Source organism: Emydura macquarii, unplaced genomic scaffold, assembly GCF_026122565.2.
Source record: "Emydura macquarii macquarii isolate MOO-44397 ecotype Brisbane River unplaced genomic scaffold, CSIRO-AGI_Emac_v2 contig_1363, whole genome shotgun sequence".
NCBI lineage: Eukaryota > Metazoa > Chordata > Testudines > Chelidae > Emydura > Emydura macquarii.
In genome coordinates, this window is record NW_027131500.1 from 15,562,337 (window position 1) to 15,589,967 (window position 27,631).

General features: G+C 37.3%; 1 protein-coding gene across 1 annotated transcript in view; it reads left to right on the plus strand.

Annotated features, from left to right (window-relative positions):
• FSTL5 (follistatin like 5) overlaps positions 1-20,176 on the plus strand; it is a 488,015-nt gene extending 467,839 nt beyond the window's left edge. Inside the window, exon 15 of the mRNA XM_067551803.1 lies at positions 17,684-20,176. Within this exon, the coding sequence (XP_067407904.1) occupies positions 17,684-18,386 (703 nt within the window). The 3' untranslated portion in view covers positions 18,387-20,176. The remainder of the gene's footprint in view (positions 1-17,683) is intronic.
• The last annotated feature ends 7,455 nt before the right edge of the window (positions 20,177-27,631 follow it).

Genomic DNA, 27,631 nt, shown 5'->3' on the forward strand with positions numbered 1-27,631 from the left:
AACCCATCTCCAAAAAGGAGAGCTGGGGACCTCCTACTTAAGAAAGAACTGAAAAGGAGTAATATGGTGAAGGAAATGGGAAGGGTTTCAGAAACAGAGTGCCTGTTGCCTTGTGCAGGGTGCAGGGAAGAATGAAGGAGGCAAAGAAGATGAATGCCCAAGTGTATCCGAGTAAGTTCCTATTTACACTTATGGCTCTCATTAATAAATCAGACCCTTGGAAAAGGAGATGCTCTTTGATAAAAAGGTCTATCTGGACTTGTTTATAACCTGGGCAAAGACCTGTCAGGCAGGGCTCATGTATAGGACCACATCTGACCCAAAAGGAGGCACACCAGGGTGCTCTCCATGTCATTTATTCATAAACTGATCCAAGATATACATTGTGGGAAATACAAGACTTTAAAAATATAGCCGTATAATCTGCAGTTCTGTCAAATGTCTTTGGGCCCACAGTCCTCAGGAGCAGAGTTATATTTCTTTTTAATATTCAGCATTCTAAAACATTACCGGCAGTGATGAGATTAAAATATGCTTAAGCTGCAGAATTTGGATCGAAATGATGAATCCCCCCAAACTTCAGGACCGATTGGATCCATCTCTAGCAGTGTTATATGATAGTGAAGTATAAATTTGAGCATCAATTTCATAAACCAAAGCACAGGACTGAATTTATTTATAAATAGAGACAGTATGCTCATCCCTTAAGGAGGGGACGATAGAAGGTCTTCATGTTACATTTAAGAGGTCCTTCCATTTGACCTAGAAGAAGCATACGTGCACTAACTCAACACACAGCCTTTCGAGAGGAGAAAATAAAAGAAAAGTCACATGACCTCCCTACTCCTGACACCAAAATTCTCTCTTTACTTTAAAAAAAAAAATACATCAGAAGTAAAGCTGTTTGCTCCACTCATTACAAAGAAAATTGAGAAACTTGTAGAATGTGTCAAGAAGTAACTGAATTCAAAGGTTTTCAAGGAAAATCCTTGTATAATATGAAAGATATTTTCATCACTGCAGCTAAGAACCAACCAAGAAAGCAAATGACAACAGTTTACGTGTCTTAATTATAACAATAATAATAATAAATTATCAGAAAAGAGTGCCATCCTGAGAATTGGACGATGCAGAGTACAACGTAGCAGGTTAGCGTCTGAGCTCCACTTCCCGAGTGGTGCAGCACAAGGTCATGGGGGCAAAGCTGATTTTCTGTCACTCTTGCACATTCTGGATTCCCAACAGAGGGCTGCTCTAACTTATAGCAGCCTATCCAGGATCCTGTCAGTAGACCAGAATCTCCCATAGCCCTCAGTTGTCTTCTGCCCCCACATGGAAGTTGCAAGGAAAGAAGGGGAAGGGGCTGCATAGGGGCATATGCTGGTCCTATGCAGTTTCTTCACCAGGGATATTCTTGCTTAGCTACTTGTGGCTCTATTTCAGCTTGTATACTCTGTCAGAGTGGCATACAGGGAGTAGAATCAGCCTCAGGGAATGCAGCTTCCAGATAAAAGCATAAAAAGATCATAGATTTAAAAAGAGACTACAAAATTCATATTTAAATATGACCATCAGCCTCCGCTATCATGTGTGTCCACTGGTTCTGGCTCCTATCTTTAGAGGGGAACTGGACAACATTTATCCTGCTTGCTTAACAGCTATGGATATTGGTTTGGATGAGTAAGACAATGCAATCCCCAAACAGAGATAGATGAAAGAGTCTCATCACTGTGGGAGTTTAGAAGATGGCTTCCCAGCTTCTTCTTAGTGCTTGAGGACAGGAAGAGAGTTACCCTGACAAGGCTGGGGGGACCTATTGGCTATAAGGGGTAGAGGGTTTTTTGTTTGTTTGTTTGCTTTTTTGGCTGGGAGTAAAGAAAATGTTGAATGGGAAAGCTTCCATGAGCTTGCTAGTTCATATAAGATTTTAGATAAGCATCTAAACTTCAGATACATCTATCCACAGAGTCACCTAGACGTTAAACTGTACTCATACCTTTAAAACATTTTTAAAGCAGGGGTACAAATAGAGATACATATAACGAAGAAAGAACACAATCAAACTGAGGATGCTCCTTTCACTAATAAAAGAGAATCTTTACTCCTATTGGTTTATGGCATCAGTGAGAGTGCTCCAGTCAGTCCAAATGGCACAGAGGTAGAATTTGAATAGGAGTATTATATAAAGCATATCCAACAGTTGGTATTACCAGATACTTAATTATTTTTCTGCAGTAGCAATAGAGTTGGATCAGTTGTGAAAATAACTCGTACTAAAAGACAATGATGAATCTCCTCTTGTGTAAGTGTTTCCAGCAATGGAAAGAAGATAGTTACATAAATCCCATGGTGGCAGTATAATATGTATATTTTATGTATAATTATGTATATTGCACTCTCGTACTATATTTTCTCATACAGTGAAAGATTTTTGTTCTACACTTTTTGTGGATCTACATTACAACCTAATATATTTGTATAATGTGTGATTCATTCTTCTTACAGGCCTCAGCATTTAAAACAATGGATAATATTGAAAAATAATGTGAGAGTAGGTAGAGATAACAAACAAAAAGAGGCAGGTAGAACTTGAAAAACCAATAGAGTCATTGTAATGTAGATAATAAGAACTTCCAAAATTATCATGGTTAGGGTTTAAAAATAAATATACCTTAAAATCTGAATTAAACCTCCATGCTTCAGGACATAAACCAACTCTAAATGAAAGGGATGGGGAATAAACTTTCCTTGGGTGGAGGCCATTTCCTAACTGCTTACTGCAGGGTTTCTTAGATATCTGGTACTGGCTACTGTCAGACAGGATGCTGATGTAGACAGACCACTAGTCTGACCTGCCATGGAAATCAAATGATCCTAGGAGAGAATGTGAAAAATTGGTCATACCTAAAGTATGCAAGTTCTCACTGGTTGAAGATAATAGAGATAAAATGTTTCACATAGCTGATGAAGTAAGAGTAACTCAAAAATGGGAGAAGAGGCCATCATTGACAGAATGGAGGAACTGGAGAGAGGAACTTTCAGAGGTAGCTAAGGTTATGGCCTTGAAGGGTTTGAAGGAAAGGGAACTAGTTTTGCAGTGGCTGTCAATGTATATAGAGAGGCGGTGGAAGTCTTTCATGATGGGGGGTTTGTTTGAGAAGACATGCTGCAGAGCTGTAAGCTGGTAGTTTTTACCATTCTCTGGTTTTGCCTATAAACTGGTTATTGGTTTCATAAATCCAGGGCTCAGAGAAGCTCATCCAAGTCCCAACATTTGAGCCATTCAGAACCTGTTCCAGCTCTAGCGTTAGAGCTATAATAAATGTGCCCATTTGTACTTCTCTGTGCATTTTATTCTACTAACTATGACTGCAACTACTATATAAGAACTGATCTATTTCACCTCAGCTCTCATATGAAGTCCATCTAGAAAGCTGTTTCTTTGGTACTTTATTCTGCACATCACTCAATCTTTACGGAAGGCAACAAGCAATAATACAAGCACAGCTAAGTATTAAAAAACACATAACAGAAAAAAAAAGTCTCATGTCAGATGTAGATTTTGAGACAATACAGGGAGTCAACTGTAACATATTGTTAACTTAGTTGTTACAGGTATTATATTTTTAAATAAGGCTACCTTCATTTGAATTAGAAAAACAAATAACTATCTGCATTGGTTGTGCTTTACTTCTGGGGGAAGTGTTGTCTAATGATTAGAGCAGAGTACTGCAAGGCAGGACTCCTAGATTGTCTTCCACCTGCACTGTGTGACTTTGGAGAGGTCATTTAACTTCTCTCTTCCTCAGTTTACCCAAGTTGGTAGTATAATAATAGTATTAACCCAGAGTACTTAATATGGGTATTATGAAGCTCCATTCATTCATGCTTGTATAGTGCTTCTAGGTCCACAACTAGACGGTGCTATAGAAGTACAAAGTATTATTACTTCAGATTTCTTCTTTTGATTATTAGTCACAAAATACAATTTGGCTAAATGTCTTTACCTCTAGGAAGATTGAGATTTGTATTAGACAGTCAGGTGGAATAAATGGAGAAACAAAAGCTGTAGTCAGTTTTTTCTATCTCTGACAAATACTCTAAATGCAGTGATGTGTGTACAGGTTACAGCTTCCCACCTTCATTAATTGTAAAGTAAATGGTTGAAAAACCAAGTTTTAGCTACCGAGTCTTGCAGACTTGAGTTGTTGAGCTCCCAGTATGTGCTCTGACAAATGCCATATAGGTTGCCTGTTACTGTGCATGATTTTATTGCATGGAAGAGACCTAAGGGTTGAACTCGTAAATATTAATCAGGGATTAATGAACAGTGGGAGGACTCTGCATATCAATTTGTAGGAGAGGAAACTTTGCATTAAACACACCACTTCCTACCTATAAATCATTTGGGAAAACTCAAGGTCCTGTGATGTATCACTTTGTTGTTCTACTAGAGGCCTCGTCATAAAACAGCCTTACAGCCACAGGCATAATTTCATGGCATGATTATGAGTGGCTATATTTTTTAAAAACAAAAATATTTTAAAATTAAGTGCTTTTGAAATAAGCCAAGCCGATAAAATTCCTCCAGCCCCAGAGCAGGTGAAGCATAGGGGGTAGCAGTGCAGAACCTTATATAAAGTTAATAGGCTAGTGAAATACAGTCAGTAACCGATTTGCTGAGACTGTCAACAATGGGTTCAATTTAAAGCTGGTTTTGTGAAATGGACATCATTCTACTAGGAATCAGGACTGAGATGGCAACCCATTCATTTTATATAGGACACAGAAGACATGAGATGGCAAAAACAGCCATTTGCTACTAACCTAGGCCAAACTCCAACTGGCAGTGTTAGAGAGACAATGTGGGTGAGTTAATATCTTTTATTGAACCAACTTCTGTTAGTGAGAGAGAGACAAGCTTTAGAGCTTATATGAAGCTCTTCTTCAGGTCTGGGAAAGGTACTCAGAATGTCACAGCTAAATACAAGATGGAAGAGATTGTTTAGCATAAGTAGTTAACACATATTTCAAAGGCCTATTAAAGGTGATGTGGTCCATTAACAACTCTCCAGTCATTGGGAGGAAAAGAAGAGGGCAAGATGATTGTTAGTGGGTTATGAATTGTTATATTAAGCCATAAATCCAGCGTCTCTGTTCGGTCCATGATTTTTAGTGTCTAGCAAAGTTAGGAATTTAAGCTCCCAGGCTTGTCTTTTGAAAGTGTTGTGCAGATTTTCTTTGAGGGTGAGGACTGAGAGGTCAGATATAAAGTGATCGCTTTGTGTTCATCCACAGGTTATATGGTGCTTTTGTCTTTTATCATTTTCCTGTGTGAGTTCATTCCAAAATGTAGTGATTGTCTGGTTTCATCCACATAATTGTTACTGGGACATTTAGTGCACTCAATGAGGTACACCATATGATGTGATAGGCACTTGTAGGACTCATGTTTCTTGAAAGATGTGTTGTGGGGGCTGAGTATGTTTCCCAGATCTGAAGAAGAACTCTGTGTAAGCTATAAAGCTTGTCTCTCTGACCAACGGAAGTTGGTCCAATAAAACATATTACCTCACCGACCTTGTGTCTCTAATATTCTGAGACTGACACAACTACAACACTGCATACAACTGGCAATCTTGTGAGAAAAGATTCCATATCTATCCCATTGCTAGTCTTCCAAGCCATCCACCACTGCTTGAGGAGCTTCCACATTTTACTGCTGATTAACATAAGAACACATGTCAACAACAGTGCATTTTTATTAGTATGTATGTATGTATTTATTTATTTAAATTTGTACCCCTCAAAATAGTGGCCATCCCAGGCTTGGAGCTTCCTTTGACAATCTTTTAAAATGTAAAATTATAAACATCAACCAACTCCCCTAGTTACTAGATCAATGCCTTACAAGAAAGGAAGGTTTTAGACTGGAAGGGACATTTAGTTTAAAAAAATGCATGTGCACAAATGGTCATTCATTCCTTTTCATTCAGAAAAGCTTAATTAAAATGCCCTTTTGTGAAACCAGGAGAGTATGGAAATGATAAGAATGATAGACCAAAAAGGTGCAAGGTTTATTTTAAAAACCAAAATCTTTATTTTTAAAATGGTCCAAATCTGGTATGAAAAGCCAAAGTCTATATGAACACAGAGCCTCTACATTCTTGTTATGGTATGTTTATTTTTAGGTTCCTTTGAAAATCTAAACCTAAGTGAGTTAGATGCCCAGCTCCTTTGAAAATCCCAGCCATAAGTGTTTTAACAGAGTGGGCTGGAATCAGCCACCTAAGTGTCTATGCTGGTGCAGACCTTGGTTGTGGCCCCTGGGACACAAAAGTGTACCAGGGAGGGGTTGTAGCAGAAGGCAGCTGCTATCTCACCTCCATTGAAGAACTTTAGAGGATCAGCACAGCCAACGTGAGGGCTGATCTGGTCAAGAATAAGATGTCAGGCCAAACTGGGATGGGGTGGTTTAGTGTATCCGCACAGCAGTCTTGGCCGATGGGATTCTTCTGAGAGTGAACCATAATCTAATTCTGCTTCCTCCCAACAGAAGCTCCAAGGTAATACATCCCACCCCCCGCACAGGGAGGTGTAATTTATTTTTCCTTTTTATTATTTTTATTACAATAGTACTTAGAGGCCCCAACCAAGATCACCATCCTGTCATGCTGTATATAAAAAGAGTAAGAGAGAGTCCCTGTCCCAAAAAGTATGAAATCTAAGAAAATGACAAGGGGTGTCAAAAAGAAAGTAGTAGTATCCCTGTTTCAGTGATGGGAATTGCGGCACAGAGAAATTAACTAACTTCTCCAAGATCATGCAAGCAGTCTGTGGCATATCCAGGAACTGAAGCTGGGTGTCTGAATCCCAGTCTAGTACCTTAATTACCAGACACCCCTTGCACCTTCCTCACCCCCATGCATCCCAATTTCAGTGACAGTCTCTAAAAAAGAGAGTTATAAGTAGAAAAGGTGCCTTTAAAAATGTTATTTAAAATCTCTTTCCCTCCCACTTTCCCTACATTGATTTTTTTTAACTGGCGATTTTAAAGTTTGGAACAGATCAGGTAAATTACAACTTTTGAGCTCCTAAATAAGCTGTTTTGCCAGAAGCCTGTTTGGTGTTACTTGAGCCTTTGACTCCATAGGAAAATGGCATCAATTTAACTAAAATAATTTGGAAACAGATTTAGTTAAATCAATCCAACCCTTGAGTATAGACACTCTTAAACCAAAATAAGGAGTTCATAAATAAGGAGGTTGTATTGATTTAACTGAATCAGTTTCTAAACCAATTTAGTGAGGCTTGTGCCGACAAAGCCTCAGAGTAGAGTGTTTCATAATTTAAGGACAGAAAAAGAAACATTAAGTCATCCACACAGTGTTGTTGTAGCCGTGTTGGTCCCAGGGTTTTAGAGAAACAAGGTGGGTGAATAATATTTCTTATTGAACCAACTTCTGTTGGGGAGAAAGATAAGATTTCCAGCTTATACAAGAGTTCTTCTTCAGGTCTCAGAAAAGTACTCTGGAAAATAGAAGGTAGAAGAGATCTGTTTAGCAAATGTAGTTAACACATATTTTAAGGGATCATTCAAGGTGAAGAATCCTGTTAACACCTCTCCAGTCACACTGGGGAAAGGACAAAAAAGAAGATGGGTGAGTAAGTGGGTTATAGATTCTTAAAATAACCCAAAAACCCAGTGTTTCTGTTCAATTTAGTATCTAGCAAAGTTATGAATTTAAATTGTCAGGCTAGATCATCTAGTCTGCCCTTCTGTATATCAGAGACCATTCAGTTTCACCCAGTTAGCCCGGTCTTGAGCCCAGCCACTTGTGTTTGACTAAAGTATAACCTATTTTGGCTGAAGAAGACGACAAGAGATGGAGAATCCACCTCTTCCCTTGGTAGTTTATTCTAGTGGTTAGTCAACCTCACTGTTTAAAACATGTGTCTTTAATTTCTAATTTGAATTTGTCTGGCTTCAGTTTCCAGCCATTGGTTTATGTTATATCTTTTCCCACGAGATTAAAGAGCCCTTTAGAACTCAGTATTTCCTCTGTGTGAAAGTACTTACACTGTAATCAAGTCATTTCTCAATCTTTTGGATAAATTAAACAAATGAAGAATTGAGTCTCTTCCTGTAAAGCACTTTGATCAGCCCTCAAGTCACTTTTGTGATTTTTTTCTGCACCCTCTCTAATTTTTCAAATTCTTTTTTTAAAATGTGGCCACTAGAATTGTGCACAGTATTTCAGTATCAGTCTCATCAATGCCAAACATGGAGGCAAAATCTCCTCCCCACACCTACTCACTATTTCCTTGCTATACATTCAAAGATCGTGGTAGCCCATTTTGCCATAGCATTGCACTGACACCCAGTTGCTTGTTAACTATGACCCCTATGTCTCTTTCAGAATCACTGCTTTCCAGGATAGCGTTGCCTATTTTGTAGGTGTGGCCTGCGTTCCTTATTCCTAGATGTATAATTTGCATTTGATAGTATTAAAAAGCATTTTCTATGAATGGGCCCAGCTTGCCAAGTGATCCAGACCACTCTGTATGACTGCCTTATCATCATTATATACTACTAGTAATAATATTGTCCTTAGTTACAAATGAACTAGAAAGTACTTCATCATCCTCATGTGAGATGAATACACCCTCTGCTTCTTTCCAGAAACAGAACAGAAATATTTATTGAACAAACCTGCCTTTTTTGCATCATTAATAATACTTTTACCATCTCTTCCAGTAATGGGCCTGTAACATTGCTAGGTTTCTTTGTTACTAATGTACTAAAAGAAAGCTTCCCCCCTCATCAGTATTAGCCTGCCAGCTATGGATTTTTCCCTGATGTCATTAACCTCCCTTATCAATTTTCTACACTTGATAACTTCTCATTTATATTGCTTGTTGTCTGTTTCCTTGTTTTCCCATTTATCTGCTGCTATTTTATTTCTAATGTCTGCCTTCACTTCACCAGTGAACAAAGATGGGCATTTAGCCAACATTGTCATCTTTTCCTGATTTTTTGGAATCTTGGCTTTTTGGCCATCTAATACATTCTTCTTAAAGAATTCTGAATTTTCACTTACTTTTTTCTGTCTAAATTTTTCCTCCCAAACAATTTTGCTCATAATTTGCCTCATCTTTGGGAAATTAGTCCTTTTGAAGCACCAAGTATTACTGATTGACATTGTTCCGTTTGCCCATATTGAATGCAATCAGGTCAAGATCATTGGTCTCTAGACAACCACCAACTTTCAGTCCAGAGGTTAATGAACATCATAATGAGGTCCAAAATAATTACCATGCTATGGATGCAATACTTTTTTGTGTTAGAAAATGATCATCTATAACCTTTAGGAACTTTATTGATGTTTTTACTACTGGCTGCATGATAGCTTGAACATGTCTCCCAAATTAAAATCCCTCATAACACATTTTTTTCATTCCACATATTACAGGCAGGTGCTTAAAGAGTCACTCATCCTGTTCTCAGGTGTGATTTGGTGGTCTGTAACAGACCCCCACCATTACCTGCTCCTAGGCATTGTTAATTAACACATTATTATATATGCATTCAAGATCCTGCAGTTCTGCATTATCAATAACTGTAAAATAGGTAATGGTGTCTTTAATAGTGTCACCACATCTTTGACCAATCTCTCCATCCTAAACAGATTATAACCAGTGTTTTTAACATTCCAATCATGCAAATTTTCCCATCAAGTTTCAGTAATGCCTATTCTATCTTTTCTTCACATTGTTTGTCACACTGTTTCAATTTGTTAATGAGATGCTGTTTGATTTTGTACCAAATTTTATTTGCCTGCATACCTCTCCCCTTGCACTGTTAGTTTAATGCATTCCTGGTACTCTAGCTGAAAAGATTAGTCCCCCTACTTTTGAGGTGTCAGCTGTCTTGTTTATACAGGCCCCTTTTCCACTGGAATATGGCCCAGTGTTCCACAAAACCAAAACCTTCAGATTCACACCCTTCGCAAGCCAAGAATATAATTTGGACTTTCGTCTTCTTCAGCTTCCTTCCACAATACCTGAAATTTTCTATAATATGTGCAGTTCCACATGTTGCCATGTCATTTGTTCCAGTGTATATAAACATCAGTGGAGACTTGCCATATGACTTCAGAATCCTATCCAATCTTGCAGTTAAATCTCATAGTTGACTCATAAATATCTGGTAATGATTCAATACTTCTAGCTGGGTTGATTGTCTCCTGGTTCTCTTGGGCAAGCTCAGCTCAAGATAGAACACTAAAAATAATTGTAGTAGATGTAACACTAGTGGTGACTTGGACTAGCTACCTGACCTGACCTGGCCCAAGCTCTCACTGGTGCCACAATGGGATTGGTATGTTTGTCAAAATCTGGCTATTGTCCTAGAGAAAATGGTGGAAGCCAAAAAGCATGTGGTATCTGTGTAATGTGTTAATTCATCTTGTTAACTGTGTTTGTTGGCTGATTAGCTCTGGACTATAGATATAATTCACCCTGATGGACCAAAGTCTTCTGCAACTCAGTTCTTGTGGTTCTTAGGAGCTACACAGTACCTCATCTTTAGATAGACCTTGGAGAATATACACTTCCTTTTAAAAAACGAGTTCTGGTTAACCAAAGTCTGACTGTAGGTGTGGTTTGAGAAACATACCAATTCCCTGGTGTGACCTCAAGAGCTAAGATGAATAATTTATTATTTTTTCTCTTTTAAAATCAAGTACAATTATATGAAAAAATCTAGCATTAATTGACCATTAGGGCTGTTAATTCAGCACTCAAAGGCTGTGTGGATTGATTTAAATCAGGCAACTTTAATAATTGATTTTAATCTTGTTTAGCTTTTGTACTTTTTAGTTCTTTTCTTAAAGAAAGAATAATTTTAATTGATTTGTATAACCATTAAAACGTTAATTTACAGCTAAACAGTCTTTATACTGAATTTGCTACTGTTTGTGTTAAGGGGTTTACACTCCATCTATACACACTTATTTGGGCAATTATATAGCTTAAAATACATTTATTCAGATTCTTAAATTTTACACTTTTTATTATGTTAGAAAATGGTGAATGATGCATTTCATATTTACTTGATTATTTTTATTTAAGATTTGTATCAAGCTGCATTTGGCTGGAAAATGGAATTTAGTTAAAAATGTACAATAATAGTAGTTTAGAATTTTTAATTGTTAAATAAAATTACCTTGGATGTGCTGAATACAGAAGAAAAAACCTAAGATTATCAAAACACAGTTTGCATTTAAAACTAGATTTATTAAACAAAGGAGGTATTGACTGTTTCTGTTCAACATGGCTCATATTTTCAGAATTATTTGAATACTTAAAGATGCAGATAGTAGCCTAATGAGATTTTCAAAAGTGTCTAATCAGGTTAGGCTCCTAACTGTCATTGATTTCATTGGGCAACTCACCTGCTTAGGTGCGTAATGGGATTTTCAAAAGTGCCTAACTGCATCTTTAGACACCTAAAAACTTCTGAAAATCTGGCCACCTGTCCTCAAGGTTGTTAGAACTGGTAGATCTTATCCCCTCCAACCTAATTTTTAGTTATAGATAGGAATGGGAAAACAAGCTTTCCCATTTTTTCATCTCCCAGGCAGTTTCTCAGCTTTGAATAAATTCGTCCAAATGAAGAAAATATTTTTATGCATCTGCTAGCTAAACTGAAGCCAAAAGTAATTAAGGCAAAAGCTTTGCTGCAAAACAATAACTGAAAGTACTTATGTTTGGAAAAATAGAAATACCAGCATTTGCTCTATTTTGAAGCCTGAATATAACTAGTGACCATGAGATGGTCAAGTACAGTATCCTGACAAAAAGGAGAGCAGAAGAAATACGGACCCTGGACTTCAGAAAAGCAGAGTTTGACTTCTTCCAGGAATTGTGATGGGCAGGATCCCCTGGGAGGCTAATATGAGGGGAAAAGGAGTCCAGGAGAATGGGTTGTATTTTAAAGAAACTTTTTTAAGGGCACAGGAACAAATCATCCCGATGTGTAGAAAGAATAGCAAATATGGTAGGCGACCAGATTGGCTTAACAGAGAAATCTATGGGAAGCTTACAAGAAGTGGATGCTTGGACAGATGACTAGAGAGGAGTATAAAACTATTGCTTGAGAATGCAGGAGTGAAATCAGGAAGTCCAAGCACAATTGGAGTTACAGCTAGCAAGGGACGTGAAGGGTAACAAGAAGGTTTCTGCAGCTACGTTAGCAGTAAGAAGAAGGTCGGAAAGTGTGGGCCCCTTACTAAATGGGTGAGACAACCTAGTGACAGATGATGTGGAAAAAACTAAAGTACTCAATGCTTTTTTTGCCTCTGTCTTCACAGACAAGGTCAGCTCCCAGACTACTGCTCTGTTCAGCACAGTGTGGGGACAAAGTGAGAAGCCCTCAGTGGTGAAAGAACAGGTTCAGGGCTATTTAGGAAAGCTGGACATGCACAAGTCCTTGGGGCTGGATGTAATGCATCCGAGGGAGTTGAAGGAGTTGGTTGATTTGATTGTAGAGCCATTGGCCATTATTTTTGAAAACTCATGGTGACTGGGGGAGGCCCCAGATGATTGTAAAAAGGCAAATATAGTCCCGACCTTTAAAAGAGGGAAGAAGGAGGATCTTGGGATCTACAGACCAGTCAGTCTCACCTCAATCCGTGGAAAAATAATGGAGCAGGTCCTCAAGGAATCCATTTTAAAGCACTTGGAGGAGAGGAAGATGATCAGGAACAGTCAGCATGGATTCAACAAGGGCAAGTCATGCCCAACCAACCTGATTACCTTCTATGATAAGATAACTAGCTCTGTGGTTGTGGGGAAAGTGGTGGATGTGATATACCTTGACTTTAGCAAAGCTTTTGATATGGTCTCCCACAGTATTCTTGACAGCAAATTAAAGAAGTACGGATTGGATGACTGAACTATAAGTTGGATAGAAAGCTGGCTAGATCATCAGGCTCAACAGGTAGTGATCAACAGCATGATGTCTATTTGACCACCAGTATCAAGCAAAGTGACCCAGGAGTCGGTGCTGGGTCCTGTTTTGTTCAATATCTTCATTGATGATCTGGAGGATGGGGTAGATTGCATCCTCAGCGAGTTTGTGAATGACACTAAACTAGGGGGGTAGATATGCTGGAGGGGAGAGATAGGATACAGAGTGACCTAGACAAATTGGAGGATTGGGCCAAAAGAAATCTGATGGGGTTCAGCAAGGACAAGTGTAGAGTCCTGCACTTAGGACGGAAGAATCGCATTCAGTGCAACAGACTGGGGACCTGCTGACTAAGCAGCCGTTCTGCAGAAAAGGACCTGGGGGTTACAGTGACAAGAAGCTGGATGAGTCAACAGTGTGCCCTGGCTGCCAGGAAGCTAACAGCATATTGGGCTGCATTAGTAAGAGCATTGCCAGCAGATCGCGGGAAATGCCCTCTGTTTGGCATTGATGAGGCCACATCTGGAGTATTGTGTCCAGTTTCAGCCCATCAAATACAGAAAGAATGTGGACAAATTGGAGAGAGTCTGGTGGAGGGCAACAAAAATGATTAAGGTGCTGGACACATGACTTATGAGGAGAGGCTCAGGGAACTGGGCTTATTTAGTCATCAGAAGAGAAGGCTGGCAGGGGGATTTGATAGCAGCCTTCAACTACTTGAAGTGGTAGGGAGGATGGAGCTAGGCTGTTCTCAGTGGTGGCAGATGACAAAACAAGAAGCAATGGTCTCAAGTTGCAGTGGGGGAGATCTAGGTTGGATATTAGGAAAACTTTTTTCACTAGGAGAGTGGTGAAGCACTGGAATGGGTTACCTAGGGAATCTCCATCCTGAGAGGTTTTTAAGGTGCGGCTTCACAAAGCCCTGGCTGGGATGATTTAGATGGGGTTGGTCCTGCTTTGAGCAGGGGTTTGGACTAGATGACCTCCTGAGGTCCCTTCCAACCCTAATCTTCTATGATTCTATGAACTAGGCTTGGAAGGATTAAATTTTTATTGGTAAATGACAATTTCACTGCACACACACACAAAGTGTTCAAAAATGTTTCCATCGGTAATAACTGAAATTTACAGATAAGCAATGTAAGAAAAGCGTTGCTTGAGAACTTATTCGAGTCAAAATCCAGTGGTTTTGACTTTTGAATTAGGCTTGCTACAAATAGACTAGCGAACGAATAGTAAAAAAATAAATAAGTATGACTTGTTGATTTATCTATTTTGAAGTGTTTTAACTGTTTAAGTCTTTAATTTTTTTAATGTGAATGTCTACTGTCGTTAAATAATTGTCTGACCCCCCTAATGCTCCAAGACTATACAAATTTAAATTGATAAAAATATGGGACAAATGCTTGAAACCCATCATTTTGTGCAACTGTGAAAATTTAAATAGATAAAATCTTTAAAATAAACATTGATATTTTCTGTCAAAATTATGAAAAAATAAAATCAAATTATTCCAAGCCTAAATAAAATATAGATAATTAATGTGACGTTGTGGCATACTTATAAAGCCTGAATTGACTTCAAAAGTTAAAATTGTTTCCCCATGTTTCTATATAAAATTTAAAAAGTAGCACCCTTTAACACATTAAAATTAGAGGAGAGTTCATTATTCCAGCATATTTATTTACATTTATGTTTTAATTTTAGTCTCTGATAAATTTAGAGTGCAGATTGTACAGATCACTAAGAAGAGACTTTTATTCAGTGGCTACATAAAAATTCTTATTAAGTATGAGTTTGGTGGGTGCACACAGAGACTTTGCGTTTTAGGTAATATACATAAATATAGTTGAAATCACAGAAAATTATAATAAAGCAGAGTAAAGATAACAAAATGTTCCCCATGTATTTCTCATACTTAAAATCTTATGGAGACCATTAGAAATGAAGATGGAAAGAACAATAAGTGGACCACATTGTACGTGGAAGTGAGGATTTGGACTGCTGCGTGCTCTTGTCATTTTGATGAGCCCATTTGTGAATATGTATCCATTAGTTTTTGTACCCCCTTTCCCTGAACCGCCACACGTGTCCAAGACTATAACTGGTTAAATTTTAGTCCTTTGCCTGTGTGTGGTATTCTGAGTGACTGTCATCAATATTCCAGCTGTTAACATAAGCTATTTGCATCAGTAGATTTCCTAATCATTTCAATACATCAATGCAGTTAGCTCCTGTTACAAAAAATCCCTAAAATTCCATTATTTTCAAATGTTGTACAGATTCTTTTCCATGTTTACTGCAAGGCACATGTTGCAAGATCTTAGAACCTATGCTAACAAAAATATAAGTACTAATAGACATTGCTAGGCCTCAGCTTTATTGCCAAACTTACATAAATAATGCTAATATTTGTACTACGTTTTCTTACTTTCATTTTAACTACATTGACTTAACTCGTAAAAGCAATTTTGCAAATAATATATATAAATTAAGGCTTCATAATAACCTTTTCAGTATCAGGTCTCAGGTCAACAAATAAATTGCAGTAACATTAGGCCTTAACATACATTGCTATAATTTCAAATTTAATTTTAAACAGGTTTATTTTAAAAAAAAATATATTTAATTTTGAAAAAAAATCTGATTTAACTCAAAATATTCAGTTGATTCTTTTTAACATCATCAATTTTATTCACTTATCTCAAAAGTCAAGAAATGCCAAATATTACAGTTTTCTCCCACAATGTTAACTCAGCTGTGTTGCCAATACATGGTGTTTTCAAATTCTGTTTTCCATGTTAAATGTAATTTTTTTTATTAGTGCATACCATAAAAGAGAGAGGCTATGTAGTTAATGTGAGATAATGTTGTGGGACAAACCATTTTTTGATTTTTATTTACTGACTTTTGAATGCTTGACTTATCAATCTTAATATTACAACTTTTTTTGAGGGGAGAGGGAGAGATTTGGTATTAATGGTGAAGTAAAAGGGGAATTTTGCTTCAAAACTGAAGACGTTATCTGGCCCAGTCATTGCTTGTCCAGGTAAAAATCCAGCTGCATTGTTTTTATGGGGAAAGATTGAGTAATAGGTAAATATAACCCACTGTTACGTGTGTGTTATACTGGTTGTTTCATGGAGATTATGAATTTACTGTAGCTACCAATTAATGCTCCTTTACATTTAGCACTGAAGGAGCAGGGATCAATCCCTGAAGATAACCCATAGTGGAGGTCATTACATAAAGGACATCAGAATTTAGTTATTATTTACCCTTTTCTAGTCACTTTTATTAAGTCATGCTTCCTCTCTACATTTGCATATGGTATGTTGATATGAGCATTGAGGTACACCATAAAGTTCTGAGATTTGAGATTGTTGCTTGATAGGTCACCTCCTGTTACAACTGATAATTCAGTATGTAATACTGCCCAATATTGTTTTAAATCTCTGACAGTCATTTCCATGTGACATTTCACAATGTATGTAGCATTAGCCAAATTACACTGTTCTTACTGCAGAAGTTTGAATACTGTATTTTGCATCTTCAGCAACACAATGTCATGCATTCTGATTCTCAGTAGGCTTCATGAAAAGCATGTGGAAGAGTATTTTTAGTCAAGGTCAAAGCTAAAACAAAAGGCATCCAAAATCAGACTGTCCAAAACACAATATGGGCCTAATCTTGTTCAGTCAATCTATTCCAATTTCCTGTCCCAGCATCACTGGTATCCTTATTTGTTGTTAATCCTATTAACCCATTGGCTCAGGTTGTCAGGCTTTCCAGATGTATTAGCACGCAGCAGCAAGAAAACCTGGCTCTCAGGATCCAGGGGTCAGTTACAATTTGAGTTATGTGTCAAGATGAAACAGCTATTAAGAAAAAATGCTGCTGATACTGCTTCTCGTGAAGGGAAGAGTATTGTTCACTAAAGTGCAATGCAATAATTATAGGAAAACAGAAATGCTCCTTTGTGGGACAATGTGCAGATAGTTAGAGAACTACTATGGAGTTTACATTAAAATTGCTATCAATATAAAATTTAGGGATTTTAAGGATTAATTGTATAACTGATTTTCATAGGAATTTCTGTGATTTATGAAAGTGCATAAAGGGATGTCTAAAAATTTAACAAATGAGGTCCTCCTGGTTGGAAGGCATAAACCTAAATCCTTTTCTGATATTTATTTCAGATGAATTAAAATGAGGAGGATGTGGATTATTATCTGAATAGCAATTCAGATGGATTAATTTGATGCTCTCAACAAAATATGAGAACTAAATGAAGTGAATTAAAATATGTGGGATGTATTACATCTTGATATCCCTTCTGTTTTTGGTAAAAGTTACTTGATTTTATAACGGAATAATCAAAATTTCAGTAGATTTAGACGCATCCAGAATAATGTTTACCCCTTATCCTGTGTAAAAAAAACTAATTATGCTCTTCCAATTAACTAGATCTATGGTTTTAAGATATTTTGTTTTACATGTTCTGAATTATAATTGCAAAGAAGCCAAGAAAACAGCCAAAAAAAATTAGATTTTTATAAGCAGCTTACTGTTGGAAACATTTGAAGCTGAGATATGTAGGAACACACTGTTATACATCCTAACTCCTCTACTCTGCTTGCATAGATTGCATGTTTGTATATAATTAGACTACGGACTTTCTTTCTTTGATTATGTGCTTTTTCTTCTTAGGTTTGGATTTATTCTTCACAAAGATGAGCCTGTGCTCCAGAAAATTGATCTTGAAACTATGTCATACATCAAGACAATTAGTTTAAAGGATTATAATTGCATTCCTCAGTCTCTGTCTTATACACACCTTGGAGGATATTATTTTATCTGCTGCAAGCCCGATACCACTGGGGCTGTTCCACCACAGCTTATAGTGGACAGTGTCACTGATTCTGTGATTGGATACAATGGTGATGTGACAGGCACCCCATACATCTCTCCAGATGGACACTACCTTGTCAGCATTGATGATGTGAAAGGTCTCATGAGGGTCCAGTCCATTACAATCAGAGGAGAAGTACAGAATGCATTTGATATTCACACTAACTTACACATATCTGATGTGGCTTTTCAGCCATCCTTTACTGAAGCCCATCAATACAATGTCTATGCTAGCTCCAGCACACAAACTGATGTGCTTTTTGTAGAGCTCTCCTCTGGAAAAGTTAAAATGGTGAAGAGCCTTAAAGAGCCTGTCAAGACTGAAGAATGGCCATGGAACCGGAAGAACCGGCTAATCAAGGACAGTGGCCTCTTTGGCCAGTATCTTATGACACCTTCCAAGGAATCCCTGTTTATCCTGGATGGAAGACTCAATAAGTTAAATTGTGAAATCACTGAAGTTGAGAGAGGCAACACAGTAATTTGGGTTGGAGAAGCATAAGAAATCATATTAGATAATTACTGAATGAATAGTTTTACAGTACATTGCACTTAACTCCATTCTTTAAATTTACACTGTTTTCCTTTGAAACTTAGACCCTTCTGTATCTGTCATTTGTTTGGCTCAGATACAATTTGATATTAACTTTGACATAAAAATTATTAAAACTGTGATTACTGCTTAAAGGGACTTATTAGTAATGACCATCTGAGGATACACTGGTTGATTAGAATCAATATTGAAATTTATGATAAATACCTTAATCATGGGAGCATTCTAAAGATTAATTATGAAATGATACAATATTTTAAAGTAGTAAAAAAAACCAAACCTAAGCTTCAGGGAATTTCAAATGACTCAGTGTGATCCATTGCACTTATAAGTGGCATGCTGAAATATATTTAAATTCTGGTTTGGTTTCCTTCCAACAAAAAATAAGAAGTGTTGTGCAACCTTAGACTTCTTAAACTGAAATGTTCTGTCCTGTCCACTGTTTAATCTTTTTGTGCCTTGAAAGGAATGTCTCACAAGGAAATGGAAGAGTAGAAACTATATAATGTATTCCCAGTGTGGCTTCAGGATTGCTTGTCATTGAAAAGAAGCATTTAGTATCTCAAGTTTTTAGTCTCCGTCAGATTGGGGAGCACATTAAGGGAAAAAAATGAAAAATTATATTTGCAATGTTTTCTGTACTCTGTTTTTTGATCACTGCAGTTTGAGAAGTTTATTTTTATTGTGAGTTTTAGTTGAGATGCTTTCAATTGCTAGGAGAAGTTTTACCTTTTTTGTAACAGATCTAAGTGTCAGGCTATTTTGCTATCACAGGGTTGCATCAACAGGGAGTTTCAGTTGTACTAAAGAGAAACATCATGTGTATCTGCTTAGAATAAATCACACTTTGTCAAACTGATATGAAACTTCACTTGTACTGGCAAGAAAATAGTTATTTTTAAAAATAATTTTATGAGACATGCAGTTTGAAGTACTAAACAGAAAACTCAGAACTGGATTTAAGACTACAGCCAGTGGATAGAGTTTTTGTTTGTATATTACGTCATGTACAAGTACTTCATAACCTTTTTAATTAGCTCCGTAGATTTTCCAGTCCAAGTCTCCAATTGGATTATTATCTTAAAAAAGATAATAGTTTTTAGTTTAACTATTACTCTAAGTTTGGACATTGCCTGCACACACCTAAATGGGAATGATAAGGTTCTCAAATTTAAAACAAAGTTAGCACATAGAATCAGCAAAAAGAAACCAGCAAAAATTGAAGCCAGCAGTAAAATATCTATCCAGACTTTCAGTAATGACATAAATATTTTGGGATAATTTTTATTTATTTTTATTTTCCTAAAGGATGCTTATGGGCTCTTAAACTGTTCTCTGTTAACTAAAGGCCATTAGGAAAAAAACCTTTTTAAAATAAAATTTTGCTCCAGTTTAGATTATGTAAAATCACTTAGAAACCTGCAATTTTCTAGCATTGTAATTGTGTGTATATTTAGCATCCTGTGTTGTGTGATACAGTAGATCTCTCTTTAGCTTGAGGAAACTTCCTGGCAGGTAGATTTAATTAAAATAAAAATCTGCTTACATTTCTAGCTACTGAATCTGTTTTCCTTTTTAACAATTTTTCCCATTGTGAATGAGAGCCATGTAAATTGTTACTCAATTATTTACAGTAGACTGTTGCTTATGCATTTTTCTTCTGTAACTTACACCATGTGGATGTTCTGTATGTAGAAAATGCTTGACAAAAGGAGAATAAACCCCTTACATTTTAAACATTCTTGACTTCAGTGAATGTTCCAATACAGCCCAACTATATCTTATTGTAGTAACCCGAGAAAAATATCACACTGGTTTTTATTTGAAGGCCAGAGAAGAGGAGGCTCATCTACCTTTCATCACCTACTGCATATTGTGAATGATATATGTGTCCAATGATTATTGTTAAGAGAAACTTTACCAATTGGGAAGCTTTACATTCGCTGCTACACAGAAAAACTTAGGGCTGCTATTGCTATATAAAGCATAGTGTGATTATGTCACCTACAGTAAAGGATACTTCTCAGAAGCTGTTCCACATTGTGTGTTAGCCCCCACTGTCTCATTGAAGTATAAATATAGTAGTCTATTACCAATTTTTGTCAAAGTAAATTTATTTAAGTATTCCAAAATATTTGGTAGTAGTTGGCCCCTTATATTGTAAATTAAATATGTTAAACTTCAATTAACATAGTGGGCCCAGTAATTTGTTAAATTCTAGTTCAAAATGCATTATGATAAGTATATCTTTGACTGGAGAATTAAGGTAATTGGTGCAGTCGTTTGCTTGCTTTGTTCGAAAATTGTGGTATCACAAAGGTCCATAGTTTGGTTGGTTTCTAGTTGCTCATTTGAAAAAGTCCTTCCAGTTTTCCTGCATCTGGGGTGAAGTTCTGGCTCCATTGAAGTCGATGGCAAAGCTCCTATTGACTTCAATGCTGCCAAATTTCACCCTGATGTGGCTATGCAAGGTACAATAGGCAGTTTCAGATTCTTTATTTCTTTATTGTTGTTATAAATCCCCAACTAATACTCTCTCTTAAAATATAGCCTAATAATGAACTGTGACAGTATTTTATCAAGGGACTCTCACAAAAATGGAGGTGAAACCTGTGGTAAAAATCCTGATTTTCCTCGATAGCCTGTGATAAATCTTTAGGGTCTGCTCTTAGCTAATGACTGGAGAAATCTGGTCATAACACAGAAAAGTGTAAAAAAAACCACATTGCAAACAAACTTACAGAACATATAATTTACTGGAAAAGTTTTTTCCTGAAAACTGAGTATATTGAAAGGCCAGCACAGATTAAAATGTGTAATTTGAAGAGCATGGGAGCAGAATGGAGGCCTCCCCCTGTGAATTGCTTTGAAAATCCTTAGCTTGCCATTTGTTGCAACCTGAACTATTCCAGAAAAGTGCTATACTTTTATAAGACAAGATTCTGGCAACGCTGATTTGGCAGTATCCAGAGAGAAGAATTAACTCTACCAGAGGCAAGGAAATCATGTTAAATTTTCCATCAGTCAGGTAGGAGAAGGGATGGTGTGGAGGCGACTCCCTGGAACACTGACTTTTTAATAACTTCTTTGATACCAATAATCAGTTGAAATATGATTTACCTGTCTTATGTTGAGTACCTACATCAATTAATGCAGTGGAGGAAAGGTGGAAGGAACTGCAGTTTCCTTTTATAAACTAGTGGCAGTATCTACTCAGAAATCTGATGGTTGTGTCGTCCAATATGTATACATGGTCCATAGTTTCACCATCTGCCTTCAGTTATATTCTTTCAACAGACTGCTCTGTTTCATCAGTGTCAATTAATCGCCAATTAAGTCTCTCACATAAATAGGTAAGTTAAGTTCAGAACACCTACTTTAACACATTTAATTATCTCTGCTGCAAACAAGTTATTTCCAATATGCGGACATATGGTACAAAACAGTCCATGGGCCCAAAAAACACCTCTAAAAATGCCTGAAAATCTCCCATACCATCCAAAATACATGAATATTTGTTGTTCACACGTTTACAGATGCTTTTTAAAAACACTAGTACTAGTAATGATTTAAAAAATATGGGCTCAAAATTAAAATCATTGGGGTTTGCCTGTAGCAGTGCCACCTCAGCTGTGATCTTGTCAGCTAAGAAACCAAATACTAAGCAGCATCTGGCTTAACAAGTTCTCAGATGTGAGACTTCTAAAAAAAACCACTTTTGCTACTGTAAGTGATATAGGTAGCAGTGGAATTAACATGGTGGCTTTTACTGGAGGGGTTGTTTGCTGGGTGGGAGGTAAGGGACCGAGCCCTTGAACATTTTTAGTTTTTAAAATCTCATGGCACTATTTTGTTTTTAAGCCCTGTGTCTTGGCTGTACTCCAGATAGGGTAATTATATTCCTCCTTGCTATGTATATTACCCTGCAGTTTAAATTAGATGCAGATTTTTTCTTCACTTTCAAGTTGAAATGTGTAGTTTGCAGTGTGCTTTTAAGGCATTTCAGTGATGAGTGAAATTATTCTTAAATATAGTTTGCAAAGTTATTGAGAAGACTTATACTTTGACAGTTATATAACACACTTCATTTATAATTATTAAATCCTCTTGCCCACTTAGCACAAAATATTTAGGTACCCTGAGTAGGCTTGTAACTGAGTTAGCAATGCCAGCTTAATATGGGCCATTCATTTTAAGTGGCAGGAAAAGAGTCCTGCTAACTTGAAAAAGGGCTGCCAATTATTTATACATTTCCTACATTTACCACTGTTAGTCATTTCATCTTCCTCATTCATACTTGTGATGTTTAACCTTTCACGGTACTTAGGGTAAGGAAAATCATCGGCATCAAAAGCTTCTAAAAATACATCTATTAGTAGTAAATTAGCGATAAATTTGCACCAACTCCAATATCCAATACTACTTCCATTGTTTCCACTCAGCTTCGCAATCATTCAGCCCATTCCTTGGGGGAAATATGCAAAAACAACTAAGCTTTATTGCATGTGCTGAAGAACAACAGACCGTGGTCTTGCTTGACCAAATTTTGGAAGTAAATTCCAGAATTTACTGACAATGCCTTGCCACAGCCCTCTCCTGTTTAAACCTGAGGGTTGTTAGCATGTTCACCTCAGCTCATCTCAATGACCAATGCATTACATGAATAAAATGGTGGTATCTAAAGTAACCAGCATCAAACTGTTGATAATTTGTATGTCAAAACCAAGAGCTTGAATTGCTCCCAGAAATAAATTGGAATTTAGAGCACATATTGAGTAATGGTCTGAAGAAGCACAGCTATGTGAATGAACACTTGTGCTCTGCACCAAATGCAGTGTCTGAAAGTTATCTTAAAGTTTGAAGAACATGCTGTGTTAACACAATCTGAAGAGAAGAATGATTAAATGAGATGAGAAATGTGCCAAAAAACCCAACACTATCCTCATTCTGGCTAGGCGCAGGTGGACAATTGACTCTGGTGCTATCTCCGTACCTCCAACAGCCAAGGATCCATCAAGATTTCTAGGTTGCAAGTCTGAGTAACAACGGGCAATCCAGTCCCCTCATTAGCGATCAGTAGTATAATTTCTCACAATTCCTCTGGTTGTTTCCCCAAACCTACTGTGTTCTCTTTGTGTTTTGAGGCACTTGAAAAGAGAAAGGTGATCAGGAACAGTCATCATGGATTCACCAAGGGCAAGTCATGCCTGATCAACCTGATTACCTTCTATGATGAGATGACTAGCTCTGTGGATGTGGGGAAGTGGTGGATGTGATATACCTGGACTTTAGCAAAGCTTTTGATATGATCCTCCACAGTATACTTATCAACAAGTTAAAGTAGTATGGGTTGGATGAATGGACTATAAGATGGATAGAAAGCTAGCTAGATCATGGGGCACAACGGGTAGTGATCAATGACTCTATATCTAGTTGGTAACAACCAGAGTGCCCCCGGGGTTGGTGCTGGGGCCTGTTTTGTTCAACATCTTCATTAATGATCTGGATGATGGGGTGGATTGCACCCTCAGCAAGTTTGTGAATGACACTAAGCTGGGGGGAGTGGTAGATATGCTGGAAGATAGGATAGGATACGGAGTGACCTAGACAAATTGGAGGATTGGGCCAAAAGAAATTGGATGAGGTTCAACGAGGACAAGTGCAGAGTCCTGCACTTAGGACGGAAGAATCTCATGCAGTGCTGGGGACCAGCTGACTAAGCAGCACTTCTGCAGAAAAGGACCTGGGGGTTACAATGGACAAGAAACTGGATATGAGTCAACAGTGTGCCCTGGCTGCCAGGAAGGCTAACAGCATATTGGGCTGCATTAGTAAAAGCATTGCCAACAGATTGAGGGAAGTGCCCTCTATGCTGCATTGATGAGCACTGCAATGAGTTACCTAGGGAATCTCCATCCTGAGAGGTTTTTTTAAGGTGTGGCTTCACAAAGCCCTGTCTGGAATGATTTAGATGGGGTTGGTCCTTCTTTGAGCAGGGGTTTGGACTAGATGATCTCCTGAGGTCCCTTCCAACCCTAATCTTCTATAATTCTATATTACGTATTTGTCTTACATGGACTGAGTCTAAACCAGCCATGTCCTGCTTTCTATTAGATGCTGGGAAAGCTAAACTAGTGAACTGTCCAATGTAACAGCTGTAGCGATGCATGTAATTTACATACTGCAGACACTGCTGCCCACATCACCTCTCTATCTCTGGTAAAAGAATCAGCATGGACACTTAATTTTTGTCCATCATCAGGAGGAGATCGTTAAGCAAGGAGATTAGCGGCCTAACTTAAGTCCTATACAGATACCAGATCTATGTGCTTTTGTTACATACGTGCATTCATAAAGTCTGTGGCTGCAAATGTATGTGCACATTTATATGCACGAAACTGAAAAATCTAACTTTCAATATGTAATAGATGAACAAATATAGAGAACCATCACCACTTCAAACAACCAGATGTTCACCTAGTGATATAGACTGCCCCTTTTGGTTTGTTTAGCGAATGGCTGGTTCTCTTCTCACTTACAACAATTTTACACCGTTTGAATCCATTCACTTAAAGGGATTTACTCTTCATATAAATGAGAAGAGAATACGACTCTAAAATTTATATTATAAACAAGAGTTTAAAATTAGCTTTGTTTTTAGGTGTTGGTGGGTTTTTTTAATTGAACCCAAAGAACTATATTTATTTAAAGCACCAGAGTATGTTATAGTGTTTCTTAAAAGTATGAGCAGGTTTTAATCCACACTATATTCATTCCATTTTTTAAATAATATAATCCAGTTAGTTGCTTGTATGACCTTGTGATTGGCATTGGACATTATTATAAAGGCTGCAAGAGTGCTAGCCACAAACCAGTCCTTCAAGTTCTCTTTACATAGCTTGAAAAAGAGTCTTCATTTTGTCCAACAGTGCATTTGTATAAGTGTTTATGATAGGCTATTTGTATATTAGCTCTTGAATATTTGTTTTGGGAGAGACACTCTGCCTAAAAGTCCAACATGAAGAAAAGATGGCAAAGGGGAGATGTGATAGCATAATCATCAAGGGCAAGATTCATAAATGCTGGCTTCCAATTTTGCTCATGAAACCTGTGGTTGTAACTAATTAAAGACATAATTTAAGTGTGTCAAATGTAAAATTACCTGATTGCAGTTGCATATTAGGCACTTAAAGTTAAATTACCTAATTTGCAAGTGTAAAGCCCGGAGACTCAGGTAGGTTGGGGCTAAAAATCTGGCCCAAAATACACTGAGAAATGTGTGCTGACATTTGGCTAATTTAGAGCCCTGAATATTTCATCTTAAGGCAGGACCATTCTCATGTTAATGCCTAGAATGCAGTCCTCAGATGTCAAATAAACTCAGGTTTGTAAAGGAGCCTGCAAAAGACATCGTACTCTAAGCACACCTTTACAAATAGTGGAAGAACAGCTATAGCACAACTACAGTGGAACTCAACTTCAGCACTGGATATGAAACCTCTAAAACATTGGGACAGAGTATATACAAAGCTGAACCTAATGGCCAAGGCCCCCCCTTAGCCACAACTCTGAGTGCAGCAGTTCTGGGTGTTTTTTACTCTGGGAAAACTTTTAATATTAGAGGACTATCATATTGCATTCATCATGGGGGGCAATGGTAAATTAGAAGAGGAGCTAACTTGTTAATTAGCTTGAGATAGGAGAGAGCATGTCAGGTATACAGTATGAATGTCTTCAAAGAGAACTCTTTGCACACAAAGAAAATAGTATTAGCCTCCTGGAGAAAGCCAAAATTGGCAGCTTTGATCTGTACATTCTCCCTTCAGTCTGCTTATTGATTTTCATTTGAATCAGAGTCTAAGACCACTGCTGATTACGTCATTCTGTCTGTGATTATCAATAACCACATGAACACACGGATATTGTTATGGAAGAACAAGTAGTAAAGAGGAAATATGCAGCTGTAACCTGACCCTAAAGTGAAATGAAATGAATAGTGAGTACAGCCACCATGAAGAAGTGAAATTTATAGCCTGAACTCTGGATCTGACAATTCTAATCTGCCTAAATTTAGATACAGATAAGACAAAACACACTCGCAGATCTAGAGAAAGTAGTAACATTGTTGTTCCTCTGCTTTTCCCTTTCCTTCCTTCTCTCATATGACAGTGGGCTGGGGAAAGCATTTGCCTGCAGTTAGTGCTTGGGAAACCCATGGAAAAAGTGGATCATTGGAGGATTTTAATATGAAGTGGGTAGAACCCTAGTATGCTGGAATTGAAAGGCCATTTCACATAGTGCAAGCAGCGTGGGAAGAAGACATACATCGGAGCAGCAAACAAAGACAGTGAGCTAATTTATGTCACTAGTAGACTGGTAAAGTCAAACACTCTGGAGGTGCTTTAAAACGCAGTAACTTTTGCCAATGGCTTCAGTTTTATTCTCCTTTGTGTATAAACTCCCAATAACTGTTAATAGGAGCAGTGTGCATGAGTAGCAAGAAAAGAAAAGAATCCTGGTTTTAAGAATAACCATGTGAAAATCATTTTTAATAATTGCAGTGACAAAAGCATAAGTGTAGAAAGAAATGCATTAATCTGTCTTGATATAACATTATTAACCATTATTTAAAAAAAATCTTTTTCCATTAATCTATCATATCTAATGTATCTCTTTTAATAGTCAAATTGCATTCACTGACTGTACCAGTGCTTTTAAAAAATATGGAAAAATTATCCTCACCTTAACATCTTCAGATGAGCTCTACTTCAGAGTGGTTGACAAATTCAAGTTTTAGCAAAAGACTGAACTGCATTGAAATTGCCCTTGTATATGCAGAAACAGTGAAAAAATCTCTTCATGCTCCTGTTCATGAGTATTATCATTATTCTTACTTTAATCTTCTTGATGAAAAAATAACCTCTTGCTATTAGTCATGATGTTAATATTCTTATTTTTAATCTTCTTGCTGATGGGGTGTCCTATATTCTCCCATGCAGATGAACAATAGATCTCTCCTTGTTTAATAACACTTCTTTTGATATCCTTCCCTGGTAATTAAAACTTGTGTGCGTGTGCAAAAAAACAAAATTAACTGTCACTTTAACCAATAGCATGTTATGGCTTAAGAAGTAGGGAAGGGTTGCATAACTCATTGAACACACTAGGGGTCCTTTCATCCTTTCCCTTCCACA